Source organism: Phocoena phocoena, chromosome 7 (assembly GCF_963924675.1).
Source record: "Phocoena phocoena chromosome 7, mPhoPho1.1, whole genome shotgun sequence".
Lineage (NCBI taxonomy): Eukaryota > Metazoa > Chordata > Mammalia > Artiodactyla > Phocoenidae > Phocoena > Phocoena phocoena.
The window spans coordinates 90474208-90501197 of NC_089225.1; the positions used below are offsets into that span (position 1 = coordinate 90474208).

At 34.0% G+C, this 26990-nt stretch overlaps 1 protein-coding gene and 1 pseudogene across 1 annotated transcript in view; one reads left to right on the forward strand and one right to left on the reverse strand.

Moving 5' to 3' along the window:
- ERBB4 (erb-b2 receptor tyrosine kinase 4) overlaps nt 1-23310 on the reverse strand; it is a 694050-nt gene extending 670740 nt beyond the window's left edge. The window contains exon 1 of the mRNA XM_065880236.1: nt 23137-23310. Coding sequence (XP_065736308.1) covers nt 23137-23310 — 174 coding nt within the window. The remainder of the gene's footprint in view (nt 1-23136) is intronic.
- Nucleotides 23311-25098: 1788 nt separating this feature from the next.
- The window catches only part of LOC136125425 (NAD-dependent protein deacetylase sirtuin-7-like), a 77656-nt pseudogene continuing 75764 nt past the window's right edge, over nt 25099-26990 (forward strand).

A 26990-nucleotide genomic window follows, 5' to 3' on the forward strand; every position in this document is an offset into this window, starting at 1 on the left:
GCACCTAGAGCCTGTGCTCCGCAACAAGAGAAGCCACCACTCACCACAACTAGAGAAAGCCCACGTGCAGTAACAAAGACCCAATGCAGCCAAAAATAAAATAAAATTAAAAAAAAAATCTAAGTTCAACACAAAGCAGTATTATTAAAAAAAAAAAACAAACACAAATTGGCTTTGCTTTCTTACTAGCGTTACCTCATCTGAAAGCTTTAACTTGGCTATAGGACAATGCCAATTTATAGTTCTACTGGTTCATTTCAGAAGTCAGCTCTATTTAGCTTTATTTAGGGATTTCTTTTTCTCCCAAGATGACTTTATCTAATTACATTCTTTAAATCCCCTCCTCCTTTATTTATTTATTTATTTATTTATTTATTTATTTATTTTTCTCATAGATATGGGGGCTAGTGAGGATTAGAACGGCTATCTACATTCATTGAGATATCTGAAGCCTGCTAATTCTATTTTAAAGATAACATTGACTACACAGATAACCACCTCTATCAAATTTATGCACGCAGGTGAGAAGTTGAATGCTGGATATGCTATAGCTTTAAAACAGCTGTTCAGTTGAGATTGGATGATTATTTCCATATTAAAGTGAACTGCTGGCAAGGGATTGTACATCAATAGTCTTACAGTCATTACTAAGTATTAAGTGTTAGAATACTGTTGTTGGTGGTGTTTTCTTTTGGGTTTTTTTCTCTCTCTTTTTTTTTTTTTTGAGCCCCAGGATAAAAAGAAAGCCTGCAATAGATCAATTGGCAGGATGGCTGTTTTCAGCTAATGGTTTGTTATATCAATGGACCTTATCTTGACCTCAATTATAGATATCAGCATTTACTGCAAAAGAAAACAGCATCTAAAAGTGGAGGGTAAGGTAAGAGTGGGTGAGGGGAAAGAGAGCTAAAAAGTTTTACATCCCTAGTACTGAGCCCAAGATGTCACTATAATTTTTGAAGCCAAATTATTCTCCCTTATCACTGTATCTGATATGGGAAAATATTATTTGTCATTGGTGTTATAAACTGGTGGGATGATTCAGCCTTAAATTCTGTCATTCTCACTGATAGTTTACATTCTTACAGGTGTGCCTGTATAAATGTTTATAGGAGTGCTTTTTTTACACAATTAGAATAAATCAATTTTACAAACCACAAATGCCCACTATGCGCTATGCATGATGCTTAGGTGCAGGATACACAAATAGATAAGTCACATATCACCATCCTGAACCTCAAGGGAATGGCCAAGCAAATACACAATTGCAATATGGTATGATAAATAAAACAAAAGAAGGGGATACTGGGACCAGTGGGAAGGAAAGGAGGAAGCAATCATTCTGCTTGAGTTGGTGTGGGGACAGTTTTTCCGGAAAAAAAAAAAAAAAGTCCTGATAAACGCAAAGAACATTTTAAGAATTTAAATAACTAGGTCCTGAGTCCTTTAGCATCATTAAAGCAAAATTCTGGAGGGCTGCTGTTCTCCTGAGATTTATGTTTTTGTTTATTCTGCTTATTGCAAGCCACAGGTAAGTAGATAAATTTGCATTGCTAATCATCTTATTTCAAAACCTGCTGACATTTTAGTGTTGTTGTGTATGAGATGTATGAGTTAGTCAGATTTTAATGACTATTTGTTTATCTAGATTTGGGTAGAGCCAAGGGACCAAGCTTGCTTGGTGAGTCTGTAGAGGAAATCAGCATTTTTCCACATACGAAACTTAAATATGGAGAGCTAACTGATAAGCTCGCACTAATGGCATTAATAAACAGATATGCAATGCACAAAATACTTTTTTTAAAAGTACATCCCAGTGTGTGACACATAGTAGGCACTCAAAATACAATTACTGAATGAAACAATTTAAGAATAAACATACATGTTACTCTGAAATGTATTATGCTTTTGGATAAAGATAAAAACATAATTTTATATTCAAATTACTTTTAAGATAGAAAAGACAAAACGCTCTTTACTATAATGTTGAGTAACAACTTTATAGTAAAGCTGTCTCTGTCAATCTTCCACTCTTTTCTTTTTGGGTCAAAGATTTCCAAGTTTCTTGAGGGACAAAGTATTAGGCTGTATGAAACAATCAATGAAATATGCATACCACAACAAATAACCAATCTATAACTAGGGAAACAATATTGTAATGATCCCAAAGCTATAAGAATTTAAATTAAAAAATAAAAAGTTAAAAATACTCCTACCACCTGGAACTGAAAATAATATACGGCAAATGAAGGTTAGTTAAATCAGAAATTCTTCATAACAGACCCCTAAACACTGATCACTGCCCATGTATCTCTATTTATTTTATTCCCTTATAAATCACTCTTAGATAGTTTTTCATAAATACGTTTGCAACAATCATAAAAAGATTGTAAAGTGCTTCCTCTCCTCCCAGAAGCTTATCCAGTGACCTTGCATGCTTTACTCCACCACGACTTCCATGGTTTCCATCTCCATCCTTTTACTTGGGGGCTAGATTTACCTTTTCTCAGTCACAAGTTTCTCTGTTTTCTCACAATATTATTTCCACTGTAGTTTTTCCAGGTTATGATAATTTCCTTCTCAAATTAATGACATATATAGAACTGTGCACTCTGAACTTGCCCTTATTTCTTGCCTTCTTAGAGAAAACAGAGTAGATTTTGAAAACAGAGAAAGATCTGGTTATATCAATTAATGTTACGAATTCTGTCTTCCTCTAAAAATGTATCTTTGCTCTTTACCACTGGTCATTTTCTTAATTTTTTATTTTGTCTATCTCTGCTTTACTTTTTGATAATTCATTTTTCTATTGATTTTTCAGTTTCTTATTTGTGCTGATTAAAAATCCAATCAATTTGCTTCTAAAATTAAATCATTTTGGATTTCAATAAATTAAACTAACTTTTTGCCATTTTATCTCTTTGACTATTAGGTGTTGATAGCTTAAAAACAACATTGGTGTTAATTTTAATTTTTTGGTCATTTTCATCTTCAGGAATCGTTTGGTCTATAACAAAAAGGATTCTTTTTCAAAGGGAGAATTTGTCCTCTTTTTTCTCTTATGTTATATATGTTCATTCTAAAATATCATGTGCTTCTCTAGACAATTAACACTTACTAAACATGTGCAGAGGGCATACTATTAGGCATTATACAAACATGATTTAAACATCATAAGTAATAATACAAAAACCAATTTGATATAATATCTCACTTTGAAAGCTCTACTGGTATCCCAAATATAACAATTCCTAAACTGAACTATCGCTGCCATCAATTCCAACTTAGTGTCAATGGAACCTCTTCTACAAGGTTACCCTTCTATCTTTGTCTTCATCCTCAACATCTACACTCAACAGCAAATATTATTAATTCTATCTCCCAACCATGTTTCAAATCTGTTCACTCCTTTCAAAATGACAATATCTTCCATTATCCAAGCCACTATTATCTTCTGCTTAGACTTCTGCAACAAATTAACCAGTATTTCTGCTTCAACTTTTGCTTCTCTCTACTTCTGTACTCCACACAGCAATTTTATGTCTCTCCCTCTGTCTCTGTCTCTCTATCCATTCATCCATCTGCCAGCCCATTCACCCACCCACCCATCCATCCATTTATTCACCCATCCACCCACCCATTTATTTCAATATATGATATATAGAACTTGCCAGTCTGCTTCTCTTCCAGAAACTTTACCCACACTGAATACTCAATTCCTTTCAGTTATCTGAAATTGCCTAGCTTTCTTCTTGCCTTCAAGCTTTACACACTCTGTTACTTTTGCCTCAGAAGTTCATTACTCTATTCTTCACTTTCAGGTAAGCTGAAAGGGCAATCATATTGAGAAGAATTTCTTCTCCTTCTAGACCAGCATTGTCCAATGTATGTAATGTGAGTCAAAACTCCAAGCTGCATATGAAATTTAAAATTTTCTCCTACCTATATTTAAATAAGTAAAAAGAAACAGGTAAAATTAATTTTAATAATATATATGATTTTAATACAATATATCAAAATTATCTCTCAAATATGCAATTGATATAAAATTATTAATGAGCTATTTTATATTATTTTTTAATAAGTCTTCAAAATTCTGTGCATATTTTTAAATTCTGGCATATCTGGATTGTGACCAACAGGCTTCTCTCTTTTGTAATAAAAAGATAAAAATAATTCTGAGTGGATATACGCCACACTTGAAAGGTATTTCTGAGGTGTATAAGGAATAAAGTGGCTGTTACATAGGGGAGGGAAGACTACTTTTCCTATGTTTCACAACTTGATGTTTCTTTTTTTTTTTTCAATGCATCTCTTCTACTTCTTAAGTTAAAAAGACATTTCCATTTGAAAATAATAATTACATGATTTAAAGGGGAAATTTTGCAAAAGGTAAAGACTTATGGACTATTATAGATTCAGTGTCATTTGCGAATAAATTTTATATTTTTAAAGAGTACATGTTGCTCTCTCTGTACAACACAAAACAGAGCTGGATAATTATGCTTAAAGGCAAGTCATGGTTCATTTTCCAGCACTGAGTGATTCTTAAGAATTGGTAAGGAATTAGCCAATCAAAAACAGTTAAAGAGTGATTTCCTTTGATCTAGAAATGCAATATATGGAGGACTATACTATCGCTTATTACACAGTCAGACTTGTGGATCTTTCCTAGCCCTATTTCATGCTTCCGAGGCACTTCATTCACACCTCTATACAGTTAGTATCATATCACATTATAACAACTTGATTGATTTCTGTTTCCCTCCTTGCACTGTGAGCTCTCAAGTTCAAAGAACTGTTCATCTTGGTAACCCTACCACCTAACACAATGTCTGGAACATAACAGGATATATTGTTCAAAATCAACCTAATTTGGTGTGTGTCCATGTGGTATGTTTTTACTAACTTTGAAAATAAGCAATACAATTTATCAGTACTGCTGTATACATGTTCAAGTAATAAAATAAATTATTGTACTTCACCATTCACCTGGATTTCCCATTAGATGTTTGTTATTAAAATATAATACATGCATATAGAAACATGTATAGAGAATAACTGCTTAGCACTGTAGATTCATAATGATCTATGTTTGAGATAAGGTTAAAAATGAAAAATGTCCATTCTTTTAATAACCTGAGAAAACAGTAAAGAATAAAGAATATTCTTGACTTTGGTTGATTTTGTTTTTGTTTGATGTAAACTTTGATTTACATTTTCATCCCTAAAGGTGACAGAATTATATACTGGATGAAACATGTCCTCTGCCATGAGGGTTGAAATTTTACTTTATTAAACATGTTTTAAATTAGGGGTAAATATATATGTTCTTCCTCATTACTCTATGATATTCTTAAGGTTGGGAAACACATATAAAGTAAGACATACTTATAGTTTCATATTTTAGTAGTATAAAAATATCAAGCTACTAGTCTTAATCAAAGGGACAGACTGATTCCCAGAGCTTGTCTGACCATCCACCTGCAGAATTATGTAATCCTGCTTTGCTCAAGGAAAATAAAGATGCTGACACACAGTCTTTTCATCTTTCCTCTCCTCATCAGGCTGTTCTCCAGGAAGAAAAGATCCAAGATAACTTGATATGTGGGCAATTTGTTTTGTAGCTTCTGGAGTTTTCAAAGAAACAGAGAGAATTTACACATTCTCTAACACTTATTGCTGAAGACCAGTAGAGCTGACAGCGTCTTCAGGTTCTAATTGTCCACCGAGGTGCACAACTGAGACCTGTGTAGATCTATCTCCCTTGACACTGGTGGATGCTGTAGTGGATTGCTGGAGAAGAGTTTCCCCACCACTTCCCCGATGTCCAGGCAACAAAGAGCGCAACTCGGAGCTGCTGACAAAGACCTTAGAAGTTTGCAAACTTTAACTGCAGAGACCCTCTTTTCAAATAAAACCTTATTTAGAAAACTCTAACACATAAGACAGATAAAAGTAGAGTCACTCTGGGTAAAGAGCAGCATAGCCTGCTGGATCACGATTGCCGTTATCTCCTCTCTTTCAAAAGCACCATGGAAAATCATGTGGGGGGCCTCTATTGCCTGGCCTGCCTATCTTCACTTCCCTTCCCATGTTTTTCCCATTTTTCTTTCCCCTTTTCCTTCCCCCTTTTTCTTTTCCATTTCACCTCTTATTTTTTCTCTCAATTCTTTCTTCCATCTATCTGTCCTTTCATCTTTTCTCTAATGACAAAAATATAAAAAATGTGCTTATTGAACAGGAAAGTTGGAGACTTGAATTACAAAGAAACCTGAGCATTAACTATGTTTCTTGGCTATTTTGCTTTAAAAATATCAGAGAAAAATTAAATATGTCAAGGTTACTATGTTGAAAATTATCTATCAACAGTCCATACTCTAGAATTCTTTACAAAATAACATGGTAAATAAGAATTTACCAAATAATTTATGTGATTTCTTATTAGAATTATATATAGAGAGAATAGAATATATAAAGAGAATAGAAATGTATGAGGCATGCTAAATATAAACTTCATTTGGAGAACAACAGTTTTTGGTTAAAAATGTAACCAAATTTAAGTAAAATCCTGATCATATCAGTATTCTATTTGCTACAACCCAAAAGATTAAAGGGTCTAATTAAATGATTGCCTTGTTTTATTTAAGAATATACATAGAGTTTAAGAGAATGGTGAATCAATTTTTTTTAAAAGGAAAGCTGGGTTTTTTTGGTTTGTTTAAACATTCTCATTTTATTTATTTATTTACTTACTTACTTACTTATTTATTCTTTTGGCCATGCAGCATGGCATATGGGAACTTAGTTCCCCAACCAGGAATCCAACCTGTGCCCCCTGCAGTGGAAGCACAGTCTTAACCACTGGAAGTCCGGAATCAATATTTTTTTAATCTTAGTGAAAATACCAATTGAAAACATATGAATATTAACCTTTTTTATATTCCATGCCTGCGTACCAAAGATTGGTATGCAGTGCTAACTCAGTAAAGAGCTTGTTTAGGGATTCTTTTCTTTTCTTTCCTTTTCTTTTTGTGCTTTTTAATGTTCTGATATTTTAACTTTAAAGCAACTTTTGTTTGTCCACTAGAAAGATAATAAGTCAATGAAATATTTCTTGGAAATATTTTTTCTCTAAAAATCATTTTACTTTTTAAAACGTCATTAGAGATCTTAATCATTAAACATTTATGGAGTGCTCAATATATGACTGTTAATGTTCTTAACACTTTGCTTGTATTAACTCATTTAAAACTCATTACAACCCAAAAGATAGGTGCTATTAAATTTCATTTTTCAGATGAAGTTAAATATTTTGCCCAAGTTCAATGGGCCCATAAACGAGGGCTCAAACCATGCTGTTGACTCTGGAGTCCATGAACTTAACCACAACACTATAAAGGCATATCTAATGTCACACACATTCTATATGATAACAAGATATTTAAAAAGCAGAAATCAAGTGGAACTGCACTTTGCTAGAAAATTTTGACTTCAATGTTAGGTAAAGAATTATATTTTTGAAATTCTGTTATATGCCAGGAAGTATGGTAGATTCTCTACATTTTAGCACGGCATTTGTCGCCCCTGTGGATGTTGGCATTCTTATTGCAAGAAGAAACTGAGGATAAAAAAGGTTAAGGAATTTGTTCAAGATCAAATAAGTAGAATTTATCAGACACCAAAATCCTCTGTGTTCCAAAAAGATAATATTTCTCAAAATACCTTGGAACTAGAGTACTCCATTAGAAATTCCCTAAGAAATACAATTCAGATGACTTCTGGTAATGCCACTGGCCCCGAAATATCTCCTCCTCCTCCAGTAGAATCCAGTAAACTTAAAGTTCATGGGGAAAATCCAATATGAAAAAATTCACTCCCTTGTTGGAGCCTCGTTATAAATTAGTTTGCCAGATCATGCTCTCTCCAAGCTTAGAGACCATGTGCATTAGAGTCCAATGTTTCCCAAAGTGTGGTAAACAAGATAATTTCAGGTACACAGAGTCCATTAAATAGCACTGAATCACATTGTGTGAAAATTCTTCCTTCTGATTACATCAAAGAAAAAGTCCCAGTGTGGTGTCTCTGTATCTTTAACAAATCTCTAACTCTTGGCTATTGTCTTTTCCTAAAGGAGAGAAAAAGAAATCCTCAGGCTCTGAGTCTTTGTCAGTCATGTTTTTTCTTGCATTAATGTTTTATTATTTTACATTTTTGTTGAAGATTTTGGAGTTTCATGTTTAGTAGTAATATTTAACTTAATTTTAAAATATATTTATGTAGAAAAATGATTCAATAAAAAATTAAAAGAAAGTAAGTACAGTTTCAGGTGGGTAGGACAAAAATTATGAAGACATTTTAATATGACTAAAGCTGTAAAATACTGTCTTAATCTAATATTTTCATTTTACAAAAGAGAAATAGGAAACTCAGAGAGTTAAATAATTTGCACTGGATTACATCATTAGAGAGTTTAGAATCTAGGTTTTCTGTTTGTCCATTAACTGTTTGAAATAAGCACTGTGGCAGAAGTGAATCATGAATATATAAGTTTTAAGCAGGAAAGAATAAAGGCACAGCAAGAGCAAGAGTGACATGAGATTTACATGGAGGGTACCCAAAAGCAGCTCCGGGGGTAGATCTAGATGCTTTCTGAGTCATCATTCAACCAGGAAAACTGCTAGTCAAGAATGATCCATGAAATGTGGACCAACTCTAGTCAAGACGAAATCTATAGCTGAGATGGTAGCTAATAAGTTTTAACCCTCCCAAGACAAACCACCCAAGTCAAGCATCTTAGCATTTTAATAAAGGCTCTAAGAAGTGAAAAGCATTTAAAACCAAAGGAATGAAATTTTAGAGAAAGATAAGTAGTGTGTTCAGGGGCCATGCTAGTATTTTCTACACCATACTATAACACTCTTCAAATCCCTGTTGGTTGGAACCTAAGTAAAAATAAATAAATTATAAAGGAAAATCAGAAGACGATTTCGGATAAAGCTATGATTCTAGAATCACATCAGCTATGCACAAACACCTTGCACTAAATCTATCACTGGAAGGTTAGAAATGTTACTATCTGCCTTTTGAGAAGTCAAAGTATAATTGAACAGCACAGAGTATCTTCTGGGGAAGTAGCATCACTCTCCAAGAAAATGGAAGATTCAAAAAAAAAAAAAGCCTACAACGTGTTTTCTACCAACTTCCTACCCAATGCACAAAACCCTGTCCCTCCTTTCCTGAAAAATCTTGACTGAGTATCCTCCACGGAAAAGGCAGAATTTTATGATGGAGACAGTGTTTTACAGTTGAATGGATGTGAGATTTGGAGACAGAGATCTGGATTCATGTCTTGGCTACATCCCCCTTTTTGCTGTGTTTGACTTTGATAGACTCTGTCCTTCTCTGCAAAATGTTGATAATAATGGCAATGTCATTGTATTATCATGAATATAAAGTAAGAAACACTCAGGGAAGGTAAGAGAATTAAATAACATTCACTGGGTGCCTACAATATGCCAGGCTCTTTAAATTCATCTTCTCTTTTTTGCTGCTGTATGGTACCAATGGCCCAGTGCCTGGAATATACAAGGTGTTCAATTAAGGGTTCTGTCTATTTTCCCCATCTAACAAAGCACCCCATTATATTGTTAGAATGCTCTAATTGTTAGCAAAATTTTTATTTTAAGCTAAAATCTGTCTCCTTTTAACTTCTGCCTAATTCTGTCTTCTGGAACAACTCAAAACTAAGCCACTCCCTTTTCTATGAGAGCCCTTCAAATATCTGAAAACAATTACCATGTTTTTCTTTCATCCTTTCCTCACCAGGGTCAACACACCCACTTCTTTCAGCTGTTACTTTTGAGGCATGGCTTTCTGGAAACATACTGTCCCAAATGCCTATTATAGACACGATCTAAGCCAGTCAATTATATCCTTAAACTTAGGGCATTTATCTGAACATAATAGTCCAAATGCAGTTTAAAAAAATGTTGTTGAATCTGTGCTGAGCAGCTTACTGACCAATGAATTAGATTATCCTTTTAGCAGTATTTATGCTAGCAGGATACGTATTTTTTTTTTTCTCACATGTATACTGAGGGAGGGCACTAAAGCACATGACATGGTTAAACAATTAAATATCATAAAGACTAGATCTATTTTTGTTGGAGAACATATTGTGACAATTCATTTCGAAGTTTCCTTTTCAGTTAGCCACAGATATAGTTATGAGTTCTATGATGGAAATGTAGAAGACATTAATGGGGTTTAATTATCTATAAAGGTAAACTTTGTTATGAGTTCTTAAGTGATTCTCTTCAGAATGTTCTGAGTTTAAGGTCTGTCAGCTACTGATGCATGACCTGAACAAGTCAGTTAACCTTTCTGTGTCTCAGTGCCCTCATCAGTAAAACGGAAGTGTCCTGCTATTTCACAGGGGCAGTGAGAATCACTCAATTAAAAAGACACATTGTGCATAAACACGTAGATACCAAGGCAAAAAGTGCCTTATAAATCTTGAATAGAGGAGTCAATGTTTTTTAAGGTGAAGCTCTCCCACTCAAAATATTAAAGATCTAAGCAATTTGGAAAGCACAGTGGAGTCCATTTAACACATGCTTTACTTATTAGTATATTCCTGTACTTCTGGCTTCCTCTCAGCTCACCAAAATCCACCCTGTCCCCAGATTTTATTTATTGCTTACTCCTCTTTTCTTCTAAGCTTTTTAATATGGTCTATCCCTTTGTAAAGAACACAACTTCTTTCCTTTTACCATATTCCTCTCTATTTGCATCACACATTAGTTAACTTTTTCCCTCTGCTTCCTTAGGAAGGACATTTGATTGCTGACCCCATGAGTGCTCACACCTTCCCTACATCCTGCTTCATGGGGAATAATAAAGCAGATGCTGTTGCAACTGTCTCACTGAAACATAATAACTGAGGACAAAATGCCCAACTAAGTCACACTCCATTGACATCTGATTGTTGTTTAACTGATAAGAAGGAAAATCAAAATGGGACTTTTCCAGAGCAGAGTTATCTGTGAATTTTGTCACCAGGAAGGCTTTCAAATTAGTTCCTGAAATAAAACTGCAGCTTCCCATCTTGATTCTAAATGTGTTATAATTACATTCAACAAACACAAGGTTAAGCCAAGCACTTAACAACTAGGTTATTGTCCCCAAAGGCTTAAGTGCAACTAATCATTTGGTGAGCTTAACTTCTTATTTGCTGAACCTAATTGCAGAGTTTGAAATAAATGCAGCAGTCACCTAGTCTTTGCAAATGAAAGTTTTCTTGATAAATGCTTTACTAACACTTCCATTCTCTGGCTATTCTCCTAGCCGACATTTGACTGAGTTTTCACAATGATTATTGAATGTATCTCATGCTTTCAACTGTCACAGCAACCAACTGGTTCCAGGCTCTCATCAACCTAATAATCAAAACTTCAGATATCGAAATAACTCCATACTGTCACAAGATTGAGTTCCCCAAATAATACTTTCATGTTAATAACTGGTCTTGTCTTTTCTTCGGGCCTCTCACTGTTGTGGCCTCTCCCGTTGCAGAGCACAGGGTCCGGACACACAGACTCAGAGGCCATGGCTCACGGGCCCAGCCGCTCCGCGGCATGTGGGATCTTCCCGGACCGGGGCACGAACCCATGTTCCCTGAATCGGCAGGCGGACTCTTAATCACTGCGCCACCAGGGAAGCCCCAACTGGTCTTGTCTTAAAGGCTCACCACAATTTGGTCCTGTCTCCCTTTCCTACCTTAACATCCTACCACCTCCATATTTCTGTTGCATCTCAAATCCTTCCCCTATGCACAAAATAATTCTTCTTTTTTAGCCTCCACATTTGTATACTGAATTAAAAAATGGAGGAAATTTTCCAAGTAAAAGTACATCTAGAATTCCTTCTCCATTTCCTCTATTCTTTTATAACTCTTTATAACTCTTATTATTTTTTCACAACTAACAAGTTTTATTTCATCTACGAATTTTTTAAAAGACTCTATGTACTATTTTCTGTCTGAAGTTTAGGTTTACAACAAAAATGAGCAGGAGACAGAGATTTCTTATATATCCCTTGCCTCCACACATGCATAACTTCCTCTACTATCAATATTACTCACAGAATGTTTTTTTTTCTTTTTTTTAAACCAAGGATGAACCTACAGCATCCCATATAATCTTCCAAAGTTCATAATTTACCTTAGGGTTGACTGTTGGTGTTTCATATTCCATGTGTTTGGACAAAGATATAATGACATAATTATAAAAGTATATAAAAGTATACAAAAGTACAATACTCATCATTATAGTATCATACAGAGTGTTTTCACTGTCCTCAAAATCCCCTGTGATCTGCCTATTCATCTCTCCCTACCTCTCCTGGTTGCACTAGCAACCACTGATTTATTTATTATCTCCACAGTTTTGCCTTTTTCAAAATGTCATGTAGTTGGAATCATATAGCCGTCTCACAGTCCCTGGATAGTTTGCTCTGTATTTTCAGTCTTTGTCCTCCTTGCTTTTCAGTCTTTGAGGATTCTGCTGACATATCCTCTAACTCAGAGATTGTTTCCCCAGCCATGCCCAGTCTACTAATAAGCCCATCAAAGGCAATCTTCAGTTCAGTCACATTGTTTTTTGTTTGTTTGTTTGTTGATCTCTAGCATCTCTTTTTGCTTCTTTCATTTTTCTTAATATTGATTTATTTTATTTATTTATTTTGGCCATGCCAGGTTTTAGTTGCGACCCGCAGGATCTTTAGTTGCAGTGTGCGTACTCAGTTGCGGCATGCGAACTCTTAGTTGCAGTATACAAACTCTTAGTTGCAGCATGCACGTGGGATCTAGTTCCCTGACCAGGGATCAAACCCAGGCCCCCTGCATTGGGAACGCAGAGTCTTATCCACTGGACCACCAGGGAAGTCCCTGGTTCTTTCTTAATATTTCCATCTCTCTGCTTACTGTGACCATCTGTTCTTGTATTCTGTCTACTTTATCTACTAGAGCACATAGCGTATTAATCACAGTTGTTTTAAACTCCTGGTCTGATAATACTTGCCATGTCTGGTTCTGATGCTTGTTCTGCATCTTCAAAATGTGTTTTTTGCCTTTTGGTATGCTTTGGAATTTTTTCTTGACAGTCAGGCATGGTGTGCTAGATATATAAAAGGAGGTGGTGTAAGTAGGCCTTTAGTAATGTGGTGAGGAGACAGGAAGTGTTCTATAGTCCTATGATTAGATCTCAGTCTTTTAGTGAGCCTATGCCTCTGAATTGCGAACTCCACAAGTGTTTCTCGGTTTTTTATCTCCCCCTTTTGGTGGGACAGGATGGCTAGACTGGGGTGGAGTTGGGTATTTCCCTTCCCGGGGTCAGTAACGCTCTGATAATACCTAGCAGGTTAGGCTCTAGTTAACTAATTTCCCCTGAGGGCAGGCCTTTTAAGAAGCATGACCTGCATTTCAAAATAGTTCCTTTTCCCCTCTCTCTGCCAGAAGCCTAAGGGGATTTTTCTCCCACATTTACTGTGGAAATTCATTGAACTTCTGGAGGTAAATCCCACAGTATTATGGAGGCTCCCCTATGACTGGGTGCCCCTGAAGAGTTGTTGAATTTTCAGTCTCTTCAGCATTTTTATTTATTGTTAGGACAGAGTGTTGACTTCCAAGCTCCTTATATGTGGAACAGGAAACCAATTCTATGAATCTTTTTGTGACACCTGCCCCAAACACATCTAAATACATAATATTCAATCATCCATTATTTATCTTATTCATTTTTGTGTGTGTACCAGGCAGGGTGCTAGGTGCCGGAAACATAAAGAAGGACAAAATGTAGTCCTTGATCTTATGGGGGCTAGAGTCCATTCTGGGAATGTCTGTGACATTTACTACTTGTACTACTTTTTCAGCATTTATAAGGTTTGGGCTAGGAACTGTTAACTTATAGTTCTATACTTCTTTGTAAAACACAGTACAACAACTTAGTAAGAATTGGCAGTCAATAAAGATGTGCTAAGTGAATATTTTTTTATTATAAAATCTAAATAGTGAAGTAGATAAATTTGTCTCAAAACATTTTTGTAGGGCTTTCCTCATTCCATCAGCTACCTGCACCAAGTTAAGACTGGGTCTGTTCAGGGTCCCCAACCACAGTGGCTCTCCCAAGGCCCATCTTCTGCCACAATCAATCTAGTTCTGAAATTTAAAACAAAACTTTTTTTTCTATAAAAATCTATTTCCCTTGTTTCAAGTTTTCTAAAAACCTGTTCTCTCTAAGTAACAGCTTTGGTAAATAGTGGGCAGTAGCAAGACAAGGTGCAAATGTCTGAACTCTGAGGTGAAAGAACTGGGTCAAAATTCTGGCTTAGCTGTGCGGTTCTGAAAAAGTCACTACATTTCATCACTTACAAAAGGAGAAAGGCCTTCCCTCGTGGCGCAGTGGTTGAGAGTCCGCCTGCCGATTCAGGGGACACGGGTTCGTGCCCCGGTCCAGGGAAGATCCCACATGTCCGCAGAGCGGCTGGGCCCGTGAGCCATGGCCGCTGAGCCAGCGCGTCCGGAGCCTGTGCTCCGCAATGGGAGAGGCCACAACAGTGAGAAGCCCGCGTACCACCAAAAAAAAAAAAAAAAAAAAAAAGAATTGGAGAAAAATAAAGCTAATGAAAATGTACATAATTATGAATTTCTTTTAAAAAGGTTTTATTTGATTATATTCCAGTGTTTGGAAATTAGAATTAAAAGGTAGCCCACTGCCAAAACGCTCCTAGTTAGTTTTTTTTTTTTTTTTTCTAGTTAGTTTTAAAAACTCAAATAAATATCATTTGTTCTCTCTCTTTGAACCAAGGTCTTTGCTACTTATAAATAAAAAAGGTGAAGAAATAACCTTTATACACTCAATTCCCCTGAGCAAAGAGTATCTAAGAATCATAGTGAGATGGGTTTGTTATTTGCATTTTTCTCTAATTAAGGTTGAGACAAGCCTGTAAATTAATTATACTCACCATTTAAGCCAAATTTAAATACCACAACCTCCAAAAATATTTTAAAAACCTCTGCATTTGCTCAGCATCTTAATAAATTCATTTTTAATTTAAGTATATTTGCAACAAGGGCATTTTTTTTTCCTGGAAAATGCATTACAATGTAGGGACTTTTAAAAAAATCTTTTATTAAGCAGTTTCATTTTGAATAATATTCTCTTAGAAACATTATATAGGGCTAGTATTTTACACTAATTTGACTCAGTCCTAGAAAATAATGGCTCATTAATATTTATATATGTATGAATTGTCACTAATTTATATTTATAATATATATGCTTGTATATGTAACAGAATTATAAATTATACTGTTCTATCTCTTATTTCTATTTTCCCATACTCCTTCAAATATTCAGTTTCTACTAAATGTACATTTTTTAAATAGATACTATGGAATTTATTTTGTTTTTAATATTTTTAAGATATAGAGAAAACTGTCAAATATATATATTATTTAATATTTCACTTAAATGATTAAGAAAAAAGTTTCAGAAATATGCTTATATAACAGCCAAAGTGAGAATATAGACACATTTCATCTTTTGATTTTTCACGTAGAACTGCTGAAATGCGTCAGGATTTTGAATCAGTGTATATTTTCAGATTAAATAGTATTTAACCTCTGAGAAAAAAGATATATTTTTCCAGGCCAAGTGTAAATTGCACAGCTTTTTCAATTGCAATACAAGTTCTATGATTAGATTTAGTACAAAATCAAGTTTCAATTTAAGAGCCAGCTGTAAATATATGCGTATAAAATTGCATATGTAGTATGTTTAACAGTCCTAGAAATAGCTTTCAGAAACTATCAAAGATTCGAAAATTTCATTTAACCCAGAATGTCTGCTTTGGCCCAACAAACATCTTAAAATACTATTCTCTCAACTTCATTTTTAGTATTCTCTATCTCACCCAGCTAAGATTTCATCAACTAAAGACAGCAAATATGTTATATTTTACCACAAATGTAGTTTTACACAAAATTCAAACAGAAGGAGAAAATAAGAAGTTATAACACCGTATCTTACTTCACTGCTTGTTTAGCTGACATGTATTTCTTGAAGGCGCAATTTCTTTGAACCTCATGATAGTTAGTTCTAAGTATTCTGAATGTTGTGCTTCATAGTTTTTTCTTGCCCTCTGTCCCAAGTAGGGACACAGAAAACAAAACAAAACAAAACAATATTTTGTTAAATGAGAAAATAGTTATAGGATACAAATACTTGATATAGGAATCTTATTTGTCCACCATTTAATGGAGTTACAAATATATCACTTATTTATCTTACAAAGCTATTCAGGAAAACTTAAATTCAGGCTTGTTCTCCCTTTCTATATAATCCAATTAAAATATGTGTACAATTGAAATAGATATGCTGATTTAGAAAATGTTGCCCTCATATTTTAGGTAAATGTGAATATAATACATGTGGACCCACCTTTACTATGCCATAGATGTTTAATTTAAATGGTGTTTTCCTCTTCAATTTTTAATGATTCTAGAATATCACTACTTTTCTCATCTTGATTCCAATCAATCTTTCCAACACAATCTCACACAAGTCATTCTATCTGGTATGTAATGATCTAAAAACAAACATGGATAGGCAGTGATAGCTACTACTTTTTCTTTTTTTTATAGTCACACCCTATAAAAAAGAATCTGTGCCCTCGGCAGTGAAAGCACGGAGTCCTAACCACTGGACCACCAGGGAATTCCCGATAGCTACTATTTAAGCAAACTATTCAATAAAGCATTTTCTAACCCAAAGAAATAAAGTATTTTGTAAATTATCTATTTTAAGAATGAATTTTTCAGTGTAGGGTTTTGCTAAATCATACTACACAGCAGAAAGTTTAGCACAGGCAGAATTCAATGTGAGTGAGTAGGATATTGAAACACAAAACAAATACAAACCTCCACCATACACTGTTGGATTTAATTTTAGTCATCTGCTTTGAACTGCCAGAGGAGAATAAAAGGTAGGTCCTGAAGCTAGAAGTGGGCTGAAATGTAAATATTTCAGGATTTTATATTGAGCATGACTAGTTGTTCATTCTTACTGGAAACAGCTATGAAATAGGCAAAAGCAGGGTTGCTTGTTGCAACCTGAAACTCATTATTGCCAAGCATCATCCTTGATTTACTGTAACAAAACCATGCTGATGAAGCCAAGGTCTTAGGTTCCAGTGAGCCAGTCTGCATCTTGCAGTCTCTTATTTGCAGATTTATCTGCCTTTCTGCAAATATTTGTCCTTAGAAGAGTAACTATGCATAAGTATGAAAATGAAGTAATGTATAATAGGTCCATTACCAGCACGGGGAAAATGATGCAAATTTCATGTCCTATGGAGAGTGGTTGAAAAAGCAACATCCTCATACATGAAAAAAGAAAAAAAATATATATATATATATATACACATATATATAATATATATAAAATAAAAGAGGATTATAAGTCCATAGCATTATAAAATATTATTAACTAAAAGACAAAGATAATATTTGAATTTAAGAATAGGACTTTTCTTTAGTAAAGAAAAAATGAACTATTTATATGATTTCTATAAAGAAACAACATGTTTTATTTTTCAAAAATAGAGTGTTAGATGGCACTGTTTCTCATATACTCAAAAAACTCCCTATAGCTCTGTCAAATATACAATAAAAGAAGACTTGTTTTTTTCAAAATTTGTTGCATTCCCATTGCAACATGTCTTATTCATTACCTGAGAGTAGATACTTTTAAAAGATTTTTGCTTTAAAACACTATACTTTCTTACTCTTTCAAAGTCATTGCCTTTTGCTACCAATAACAGAATATTAATGTTGCTCTTTGAAAAGATATCTTAATGTATCAATTTATTTTATTTATTTTTCAGTAATAAAAGACATGTTTAATCATTAAGATTTAAGGTTTCTAGACTGCAGCACACAGAAGTCCAATAAATTACTGGCATTGTAGTATTCCAGGTCAATGGATCAACTGTTAAATAAATGTATCTCTTCATCTCTTCTTAACATACACTTTTTCAAAAACAATTTGCAAACAACTAAATTCAAGCCACAGATTAAAAGTGATTACCTATTATAACAATGGTTGAAGATAGGTATTAACATTCCTTATATATACTCTACATTATACATCACACTGCTTTACACTTATTTGGCACTTAAAAATTATTTGCTTAAAGTGAATATATAAAACAGAGAAAATAAATTTAAAGTACAAAAGCTAGCAGGTTAGGCACCTTGTTAGAAGCTCTGAGTTACTGAATGCCAGCAGTAGCAATGAAGACCAATGGATGACAAAGGAGAGAAACCCTCAAGAATTTTAATGAGGGTAAAAGGTCCAATGGTTCATTCCCATTACTTGCTATATTTCATCTTGTTTTAGAGAGTTCACAAAGTGTAAGACAATAGTGCAAAATCTGTGATTTTTATGCCTTGCTGTTTTCTATTATAAGTCTTAACCTTGTGACGGTGATAAAGTACATAGTAAGTAAGTTTTAGGGCCTTTTTCTAGCCAACTATACAGTGTCTCAGGGGTCTAAATTTAAGTACCATTAACTAGATTTTTTTTTCCCAAAAAAGAAATATAAAAACTTGAGGTTACAACAAAGCTGGGTTAAAAGGTGTATACAGAGATAAGCATCAAGTTTGATATAATAAAACCATCTTGAAAGAAGGCATTTCAAAGTATTTTAATAACATATATCTAACAAAGATTAAGAAAGTATCTACAAAACATTACAGGGTTGTTGGGTTTTTTTGATTATATATAAGCACATCTTCAATCCAATTTCAAAGGCCCACTTCTGCTGTGTTCTTGAGATCTTGGGAGATATACTAGATAAGATATTTTAGTATCAGTGAAAGAAAACAAACCTATCTAGTTTAAGAAAAAAAAGGGAAGTCACTTCAAGGCTACTATCAAGTTCCAAGAGTATCCTATTGACCCAATGGCTGTAATGCAACCAATCTTCAGAAGCAGATTGGAACCTGGAAATGAATGGCTTCCTCATTATTAATTTGGGGTGAACGATCTCTTTCTCTGGTCTCTATGTCATTTTCAGTGTGTTGGCTCCATTCTGCTGTTTTCACAGCTCTCTCTGACACTCAAACGAGGAAGAAACAGCTGTGTTCTGGTACCCAAGTGGTCAAGAAGCTAACTAATATACAAACTGAATGGTCTTAGTCAAAATTCCAAATCCTCATGGGAATGGATTCTGATTGACCCAGACTGTGTCTTATGCCCACACATGTGACCTGTGGAGCTGTCACACTGAAATAACATGAGGAGGGTCCCACATATTTATCTAGGGAACATACCACATATAAAACAGCGATTTATAATTAAGTATTATTAAATATTAAGAATAACACATTTATCCATTAAACAAAGACTTAATGAAAACCTACTACATTTTAGGCACCATTCTAGACATTGACTATTCAGATAGTAAAAGAGGTAAATACAGTATATGGTTAAACTGCTCTCGTGAATCACAGAAACTAGAGTGGTTTCTTACAAAGCGAACAACAAAAAAAACACTATGACCTTGCTAGTAGAGACGAAAATAAGGATGGAAAGTATTTTTAAAACAAAACTAATTTCTTAAAGACAGAAATAAATTCCAAAATGAAATTTAAAATCCCTATCTATGATGTCTTTCTAAACACCTTATAGATATGGGTCATTCTTAGAGGAAGGGAAATTGCACATCTCTATAAAAAGCGGCTCAATGAATTACAGTTCTATAAATATATGTGAGGGCTATGTAATCCATAGGATAAGTTAATGAAAGTTTACTATTCACTCATACAATTCAAAATTTATCATAAATGATAGCATAATGCAACATAACTAGATTTCCTTTATACGGGCTCTATTTATCGCAATGTGTCAATATCAAACAGATTATGTACTTTGGAAGGAAGCTACTAAAAACACAAATGAACCATAATGTAGTTATCAGAAGGAATTAAATTTTATATTAAACAGAGAGCTTTTAGCATATTCTAAGGTATAGTTAGAAATAATGGCTCATCCAGTGCAGTAGAAGGCCGATTTCAGCTAATAGTCCTAACTCTCAGGGACTCACCAAAAAACAGAGAATGGGAATCCAGAGAGTACTGTCCTAGGACCACTTCTTGGACTAACACTTGTCAATCTCCCTTGACTATTTCATCTTATCCCCAAATGCTACTTTGTCATTTGGGTGCTGATGTTTCCTAGATATTTATCTATATTATAAGGGTCTCTATCTCTCCAATTTAATATTTTATTCCATCCCCCAATTTATCTTCATCCACACTATACTATAAGTTCCACGAGAGGAAGAACCCTGTTTGATTCATTTGAATGCATGTGTCCAGTATCTAAAGCAATAACACTAGGTACACATTTATTAACTCTGACTTAGGGCCTTCTTTCTAAGGCTTAACTTACATTACTCCCATTGGATTGCCCTCCCACCCACCCACTTTGTGAGCCTCTATTCATTTTCTCATGACTCAATCTAAGCATGTTTCTGATGAAATCTTTCCTGAATCCTTCAGAATTACCCATTCCTTTCTTTGCCCAGCACCCACACTTACCATTAATACAAGACCATGCTTTCATTCTGATTCTGACTTCTTATTTCAGTCTTGGCAACTAAAAACTTTTGTATGTGCATATATATGTATACATGCACACACACTCATACATGCAGTAATTATTTATTACACATCTGTAACCCTCTACAAGACTGCAAGATTGTTGAAACCAAGAACAATAGATTACTTGCTATTGTATCCTTGGGCTAAGACCATTTGCTGGGTAAATGAATACATGTCACTACTAGAAATGATTATTTTCCAAAGGAACAAAGTATACACTCTTATTAGTAAGTCAAAAACAAAAAGGAAACCTATTATAGTTATCATTAAACAAACATTAAAATTGAGATATGTGCATGAGTTAGTACAAAGTTTATATGAATTTTTAGAGATTCTTCTTAGGAGCCAATAATTACTTTTTTAAAGAAATAACTTATTTCTTGCTCCAAGTACAAATCTTGGTCCTCCTTGTTTTATTCTTTCCCAAATCTGTTCATTCGATTAACTTATTTTTTTTTAACTTCAGAATAGTTCCTAAAAATGTAGAATATCCAATGGTATAGACCATGATGCCCAAAGATTTATATGCTACTTTCATATTTCTAAGATTAAAATTGACTAAAGTTAATTTTTGATCATTCTGTTACCTTATAAGAGATTAAGAATGATAAAATAATAAAATATGTAATAAGACAATTTTATGTTATTTATTTTAAAGACTGTCATAGTACTCATGCTATTTTTTGTTAAGCCAGTGAAATCTAGAGCAAACAAAGCAAGGAAAGAATAAGAAGAAAAACTAACATCTTAGATTGCCTTTTAAAATTTTCTCATATTATTCTGTTCTAATAGACCATTTAACCCATTTCCTCTGTTTTAGAATTCAGCTCTTACTTTTCCTTTTCTACAACATCATTGAGTTTCTTGGCATTTCTAACTAAATCTACAAATCAGCTCATATACCATCAAGTTTTTATTTTGATTTTGAAGAATAAATTCTATCTGAAAATAATCAAGACATGTTAGAATCTTGCAAACAAATTTTAATAACTAATACTCAGATGCACTGCTATGAAGAGGTTGTTCTAGGATAGCTTGTATGTGTTCATTTCTTGAAACGGTAGTCCAAAATAGAAAAAAAAAAGTGCTAAGTTCTTTTTAGGTCTTCTCACTCAAGGCTTCAGATAAATTTTTACTATCTACTATTGATAAACAAAGATGTCATAATTAACCAACATAGCTAATACAAGCTACATAACCTGTAGAATTAGAGTTCTATCAATCAAACAATACTATATGGAAACACCTTGATATGGAAATTCCCTATATCAATACTAGTATGATAGTCATTTTAAAAGCAGATATCATGTCTCATAGTGTTATTTAAGTTTTGAGGTGGTACATTTTCTGAGGTTGTTATCACGTCTAGACATTTTTATTACATTCAAAGTATTTCAAAAATGACTTTTTTACTTCTTATCTAAGTATGGAATGATTAAAGGTATCATAGTTCTCTAATTTACTATCTACTAAATAGTTTACTGTATCAGTATTCAAAACATTATTTACATCTTTATTTATATAAGACAGTGCTCCTGAGAAGTCTGTAAATAATATTGAAAATAAGATTGAATATATTCTAGGGATGCTATTATTTAAAATAATCTTATTAATTCTTTTATGAAGAATAAATTATTAGTTATACAAAACACTGCATCCTCATCTCACTTCGTCAAAGTCTCTCTGAAGTTCAGATTTTCCTATACCTGTTCCGGATGAAGCAAAACTTAAGAAACTGTAGGCATTAAGTACTAATAACAGGTTTAACAGAATAAGGATAAATGAGAGCCCCCAAAACAAGTCTGTAAAAGGACTCGTCTCTGGGTAACTTCATATATGCACGTGTGCGTTTATATGCATGCATATATCAACTTATATAAGTACTTGTGATTTCCTATGACTCTCAATAATTTGTTGGTTTTCAAAAACTGATGTCATTTTTTCTTCTAAAGTTAACAGTATTACTCTCATTATGGTAATATGAAATAGTTTAAAATTTCCAAAGTGACAGAATGGGGCAGAAAAGGAGATTACTAGCTAAAGTTACCAATTCTTATCTGATTGGTCCTCTGATGCTCCTAGCCCACAGCCTAAAGTTTTCCTCTTGCCCGCCATTCAGAAAAAGACACACTTGCTAGAAGTCATGTCCTACACCCTGACAGAATCTTCTATCAATCTTAGGGCAACAGTAACTGTTCTAAACTAGGGTGCCAATCATGATGCCATTGGTACTCTTTTTCTTTTCCTGGGTGTGCCTTGGCATCTCTTCTCTTCTACATGTCTACAGTCATGAACACTGCCAGGCAGGGCAGATGAACATAACCATCAGGTACAAGAAGCTGGTCTGTCTTTTGCATTGTGACACCACTGTGCATTTACAAAGAAAGAAGAGAAAGAGACAGCTTTACCCGCAGAAAAGAGAGGTCCCGGTTGTGCTCGATGCTGGTTATTTCCAGGTTGCCCATGACTACCTCACAGTTCTCATAGTATTTGCGCAAGGCTCGGTACTGCTGTTCCAGGTCAGAGAGAGAGCTCAACTTATTCTCTGTTCCTGCGCACACTGCCAAGACAAGAAAAAACATGGGAAGTTATGTAAACTTTATATGACATGCACCATGACAATATTTCCCTCAACTCTTTTCCACAACAATCTACTCCAATTCCCTGAATTAAAATATTTTGAATGTTATTAAGACCCATAACCCAAACACTGATAAATATCTTCACTTTTATTTTTTCCAGCTTTACTGAATTATAATTGACATATAACATTATGTAAGTTTAAGGTGTACACATGCGGTATTGATACATTTATATATTGCAAAATGATTACCACCATAGCATTAGCGAACATCACCTGATTACCATTGTTATGTGTGTGTGTGTGTGTGTGTGGTGAGAACATTTAAGATTTACTCTCCCAGCAACTTTCAAGTATATAATACAGTATTGTTAACTATAATCACCATGTTACACCCAAATGTATTCATCTTATAACTGGACGTTAGCACTTTTTGACAAAAATCTCCTCATTTCCTCACTCCCAAGTCCCTGGTAACCACCATTCTTCTCTTTGTTTCTATGAGTTCAGCTTCTTTAGATTCCACATATAAGTGACATCATACATTTACATTCATAAAATGTATGTACTAACCACAGAGAGTAAGAAAGCATGGGTTCCACAGAAACATATAGCAAGGAGATAAAATAATCACATTTGCTGTGGGCATATAAAGCATGCAAATACATTTAATTTCACTCAAACAAGATTTTCTTTCAAATTTATAATTTACTCTATTTTCTACATATGGAAGTAAATCAAAATCAAATGATAAAAGCAACAATTTTATTTAAAAAATATTTTTGTATTACAAAGTAATCTGATCTTAGTAAATTTTCTACAGAATTAAAACTTATGCTTTAAGCCCTCAAAAATGTTACCTTTTAAAATAAAAATATTAAACAACTTAGACGGAAACATTTATAAACATACACTACAAACAATATGTACTGAATTATAAACTTTTTCAATATCAACTGTGTCGCTGTGTATTCATTAGTGCTCTGAGGTAAAATAGACTGTTTGTTAATAAATGTTCTCAATCTGCCATCTTTGGGGGATGGATTTTGAATGTTTATATATAAGCTCATGAGTATACACACATCTGTGTTTTTTAGGTTGTGTGTGTATGTATCTTTCCTCTCCTCCAGAAGTCAGAGTTTTAGTTATTACTTCTCATGGTTTGCATAGCTACCTGAACAATTTAAAGCACCAACTCTACCATTTAATGCACCAATTCTAATCTTCAATAGACTGAAAAAACTCTATTATGATAAGTGTGTAAAGTTAAAAAATGAATTGTGAATGAACATCTTTGAGTACGTTACATGGTATACACCAAACTTAAGACAAGATACATGCAGTAAACACTGAGGACACTAGAAAAAGAGCTTAGTAATGATGTCAAATATACATTTGTGTGTCATCTCCACAGGAATGACAAAGAAGACATGAGGCTTGATGTGATGCTCAAGGGGATAAGTTTCAATACAGAAAGGAAAAAAAAAATCTAGATTGGTATATTCTAAATAATTAGGGTCACCATAAAGCCTGTTTTTGCCTATTGACACATCAAAAATAACAAAAATCTGGATCTAAAAGTCTTGAAGAATAACATAGACCTCTAACCATAGTGGAAGTTCATTATAAAAAACAAAATAAAACACAAACGTTTCTTGTCTGGATTTCTAAACCTCATCAAACAGTATATTTTCTAGAAATACTCTTTTATAAGTGGAATTGTATCCCTCTACGAGATATACTGAAGTCCTAACCCCTGGCACCTGTGAATGTGACCTTGTTTGGAAATATGGTTTATGAAATTCAGGTAGGATGAGTACGTTAGAATAGGCTCTAACCCAATATATTCAATGTCCTTCTAAGAGGAGAACACCCTGTGAACATCAAGATGCACAGGGGGAAGGCCATGTGACCACAGAGGCAAAGGTGGGAGTGATGCAGCTGCAAAACAAGGGATGCCAGCAACTGATGGCCAACACCAGAAGCTAGGAAGAGGCAAAGGAAGATTCTACCATGAGTCTCAGAGGGAGCTTGACCTTACTGACACCTTGATACTAGACTTTTAGCCTCCAGAACTGTGAAAGAATAAATTATTATTGTTTTAAGCCATCTAGACTGTGGTACTTTGTTAAAGACGCCCTAGGATATACAATCTTCAGACTATTTCTACCTGAAATCTCACATTTAAAGAAACATTAAAAATCACTTCCATACTCCAGGGTTCCATTAGTTTATCACCTTGAAGTTACTCTCCCCATTCTCCCTTCTGAATGTCAGAGTCCTCATACACCATGCTGGAACTCATTTGTTGCCCTTGAGAATGTACTTTTTGTAGTGATAAGGATGGATACAAAGAATCCTCAATATCCATTCTCTTCTTCCTTCACAGTAACAGACTGCACAGTTTTAGCTGGGCTTGTGGCCGCCCCAAATAAAGATTACATTTCTCTGCTCCTCTTGGAGGTAAACTTTGCAGGGGACTAAGTTCTAACATGTTGTATGACACTTTCCCAGAACTTTATTTAAAACATGTTTGGAGCCTAACTTTGACTCCTTTCTTTCCCACACCTTCCTCCAATCTGCTGCCTGGAATGGAGATGCGATGGTTAAAACTTGAACCGCCATCTTGGAGCATAAGAATGAGGCACACACTAGAGACTGGCTGAGAAATGAGCTAAAGGAACCAGAATTTTCAAACAAACCTGTTTGCATGTTTATTAATCATGTTTATTATCATTAACATCAAGATAATAGTGGAAACAAAAAGATAATAGTGAATTTTGGTCCTAGCTGCTAAAATATTATACGTAGGAAGGATTAAATTCAAATTAAGTTATATGCTTCTGACCTTAAGTAATTTTAACTATTCTGTCTTGTTGTTTAACTGAATTTATTCCAATCATAATAAAACTACCAAATCATTCTTGATCATCTGAAAATTTTACTGGTTCTGTGGAAGTTTCCCTTATTACTAAAACTAACAAACATTATGAAAAAAATAAACTTCTATTGATAAGTACAGTAATATTCAACATAAGCAGGAGAACAAGAAGCAATTGATTCCAGTATATGATCCTTCTCCATCAAGATCAAAGTCCCACTTTTTTTTTTCAATAAACTGTAGAGACTCTAATAAACACTCCTGAGCCCCAATCTTTATTTTTATTGCTCACAGCAGCTTTATAACTTGTAAAATGTCTTCTGAGAAAAGGTATAATTATATGGGTTTATGAAATATAGATTTCAATTATTTTAAATTCCAAGGAGGACAAGCTTATATTTTAATGCAACTACCGATGGGGGTAATTAAGCATCGATTAAGAAACTTGCTCACCATTTCTAAAATGTATATAATGCCACATTGCAATTTATGTATCGTTTATGTTGTACAAGTTTCTTTCAGCCAGAAATAAAACCCAGACTTTAATATCAATATATAAAAATCAATATGTAAACATCTAAATGAAAAGATTTCTAAAATATTTAGTGTATTCTGACCTTTTCTATAAAAGCTTAAACAAATTTTGGGAGAAAATCTATCTATATAACTGTAATGCCTATGCATTTTTTCATGCTTCTCATTCTGCATATATGAAAAGAATATATAATATTAAATTGTTATTATTACAATAATCTGTTATATAGGAGACCTACAAAGGCTATAAACTCTTTGAAGACAGA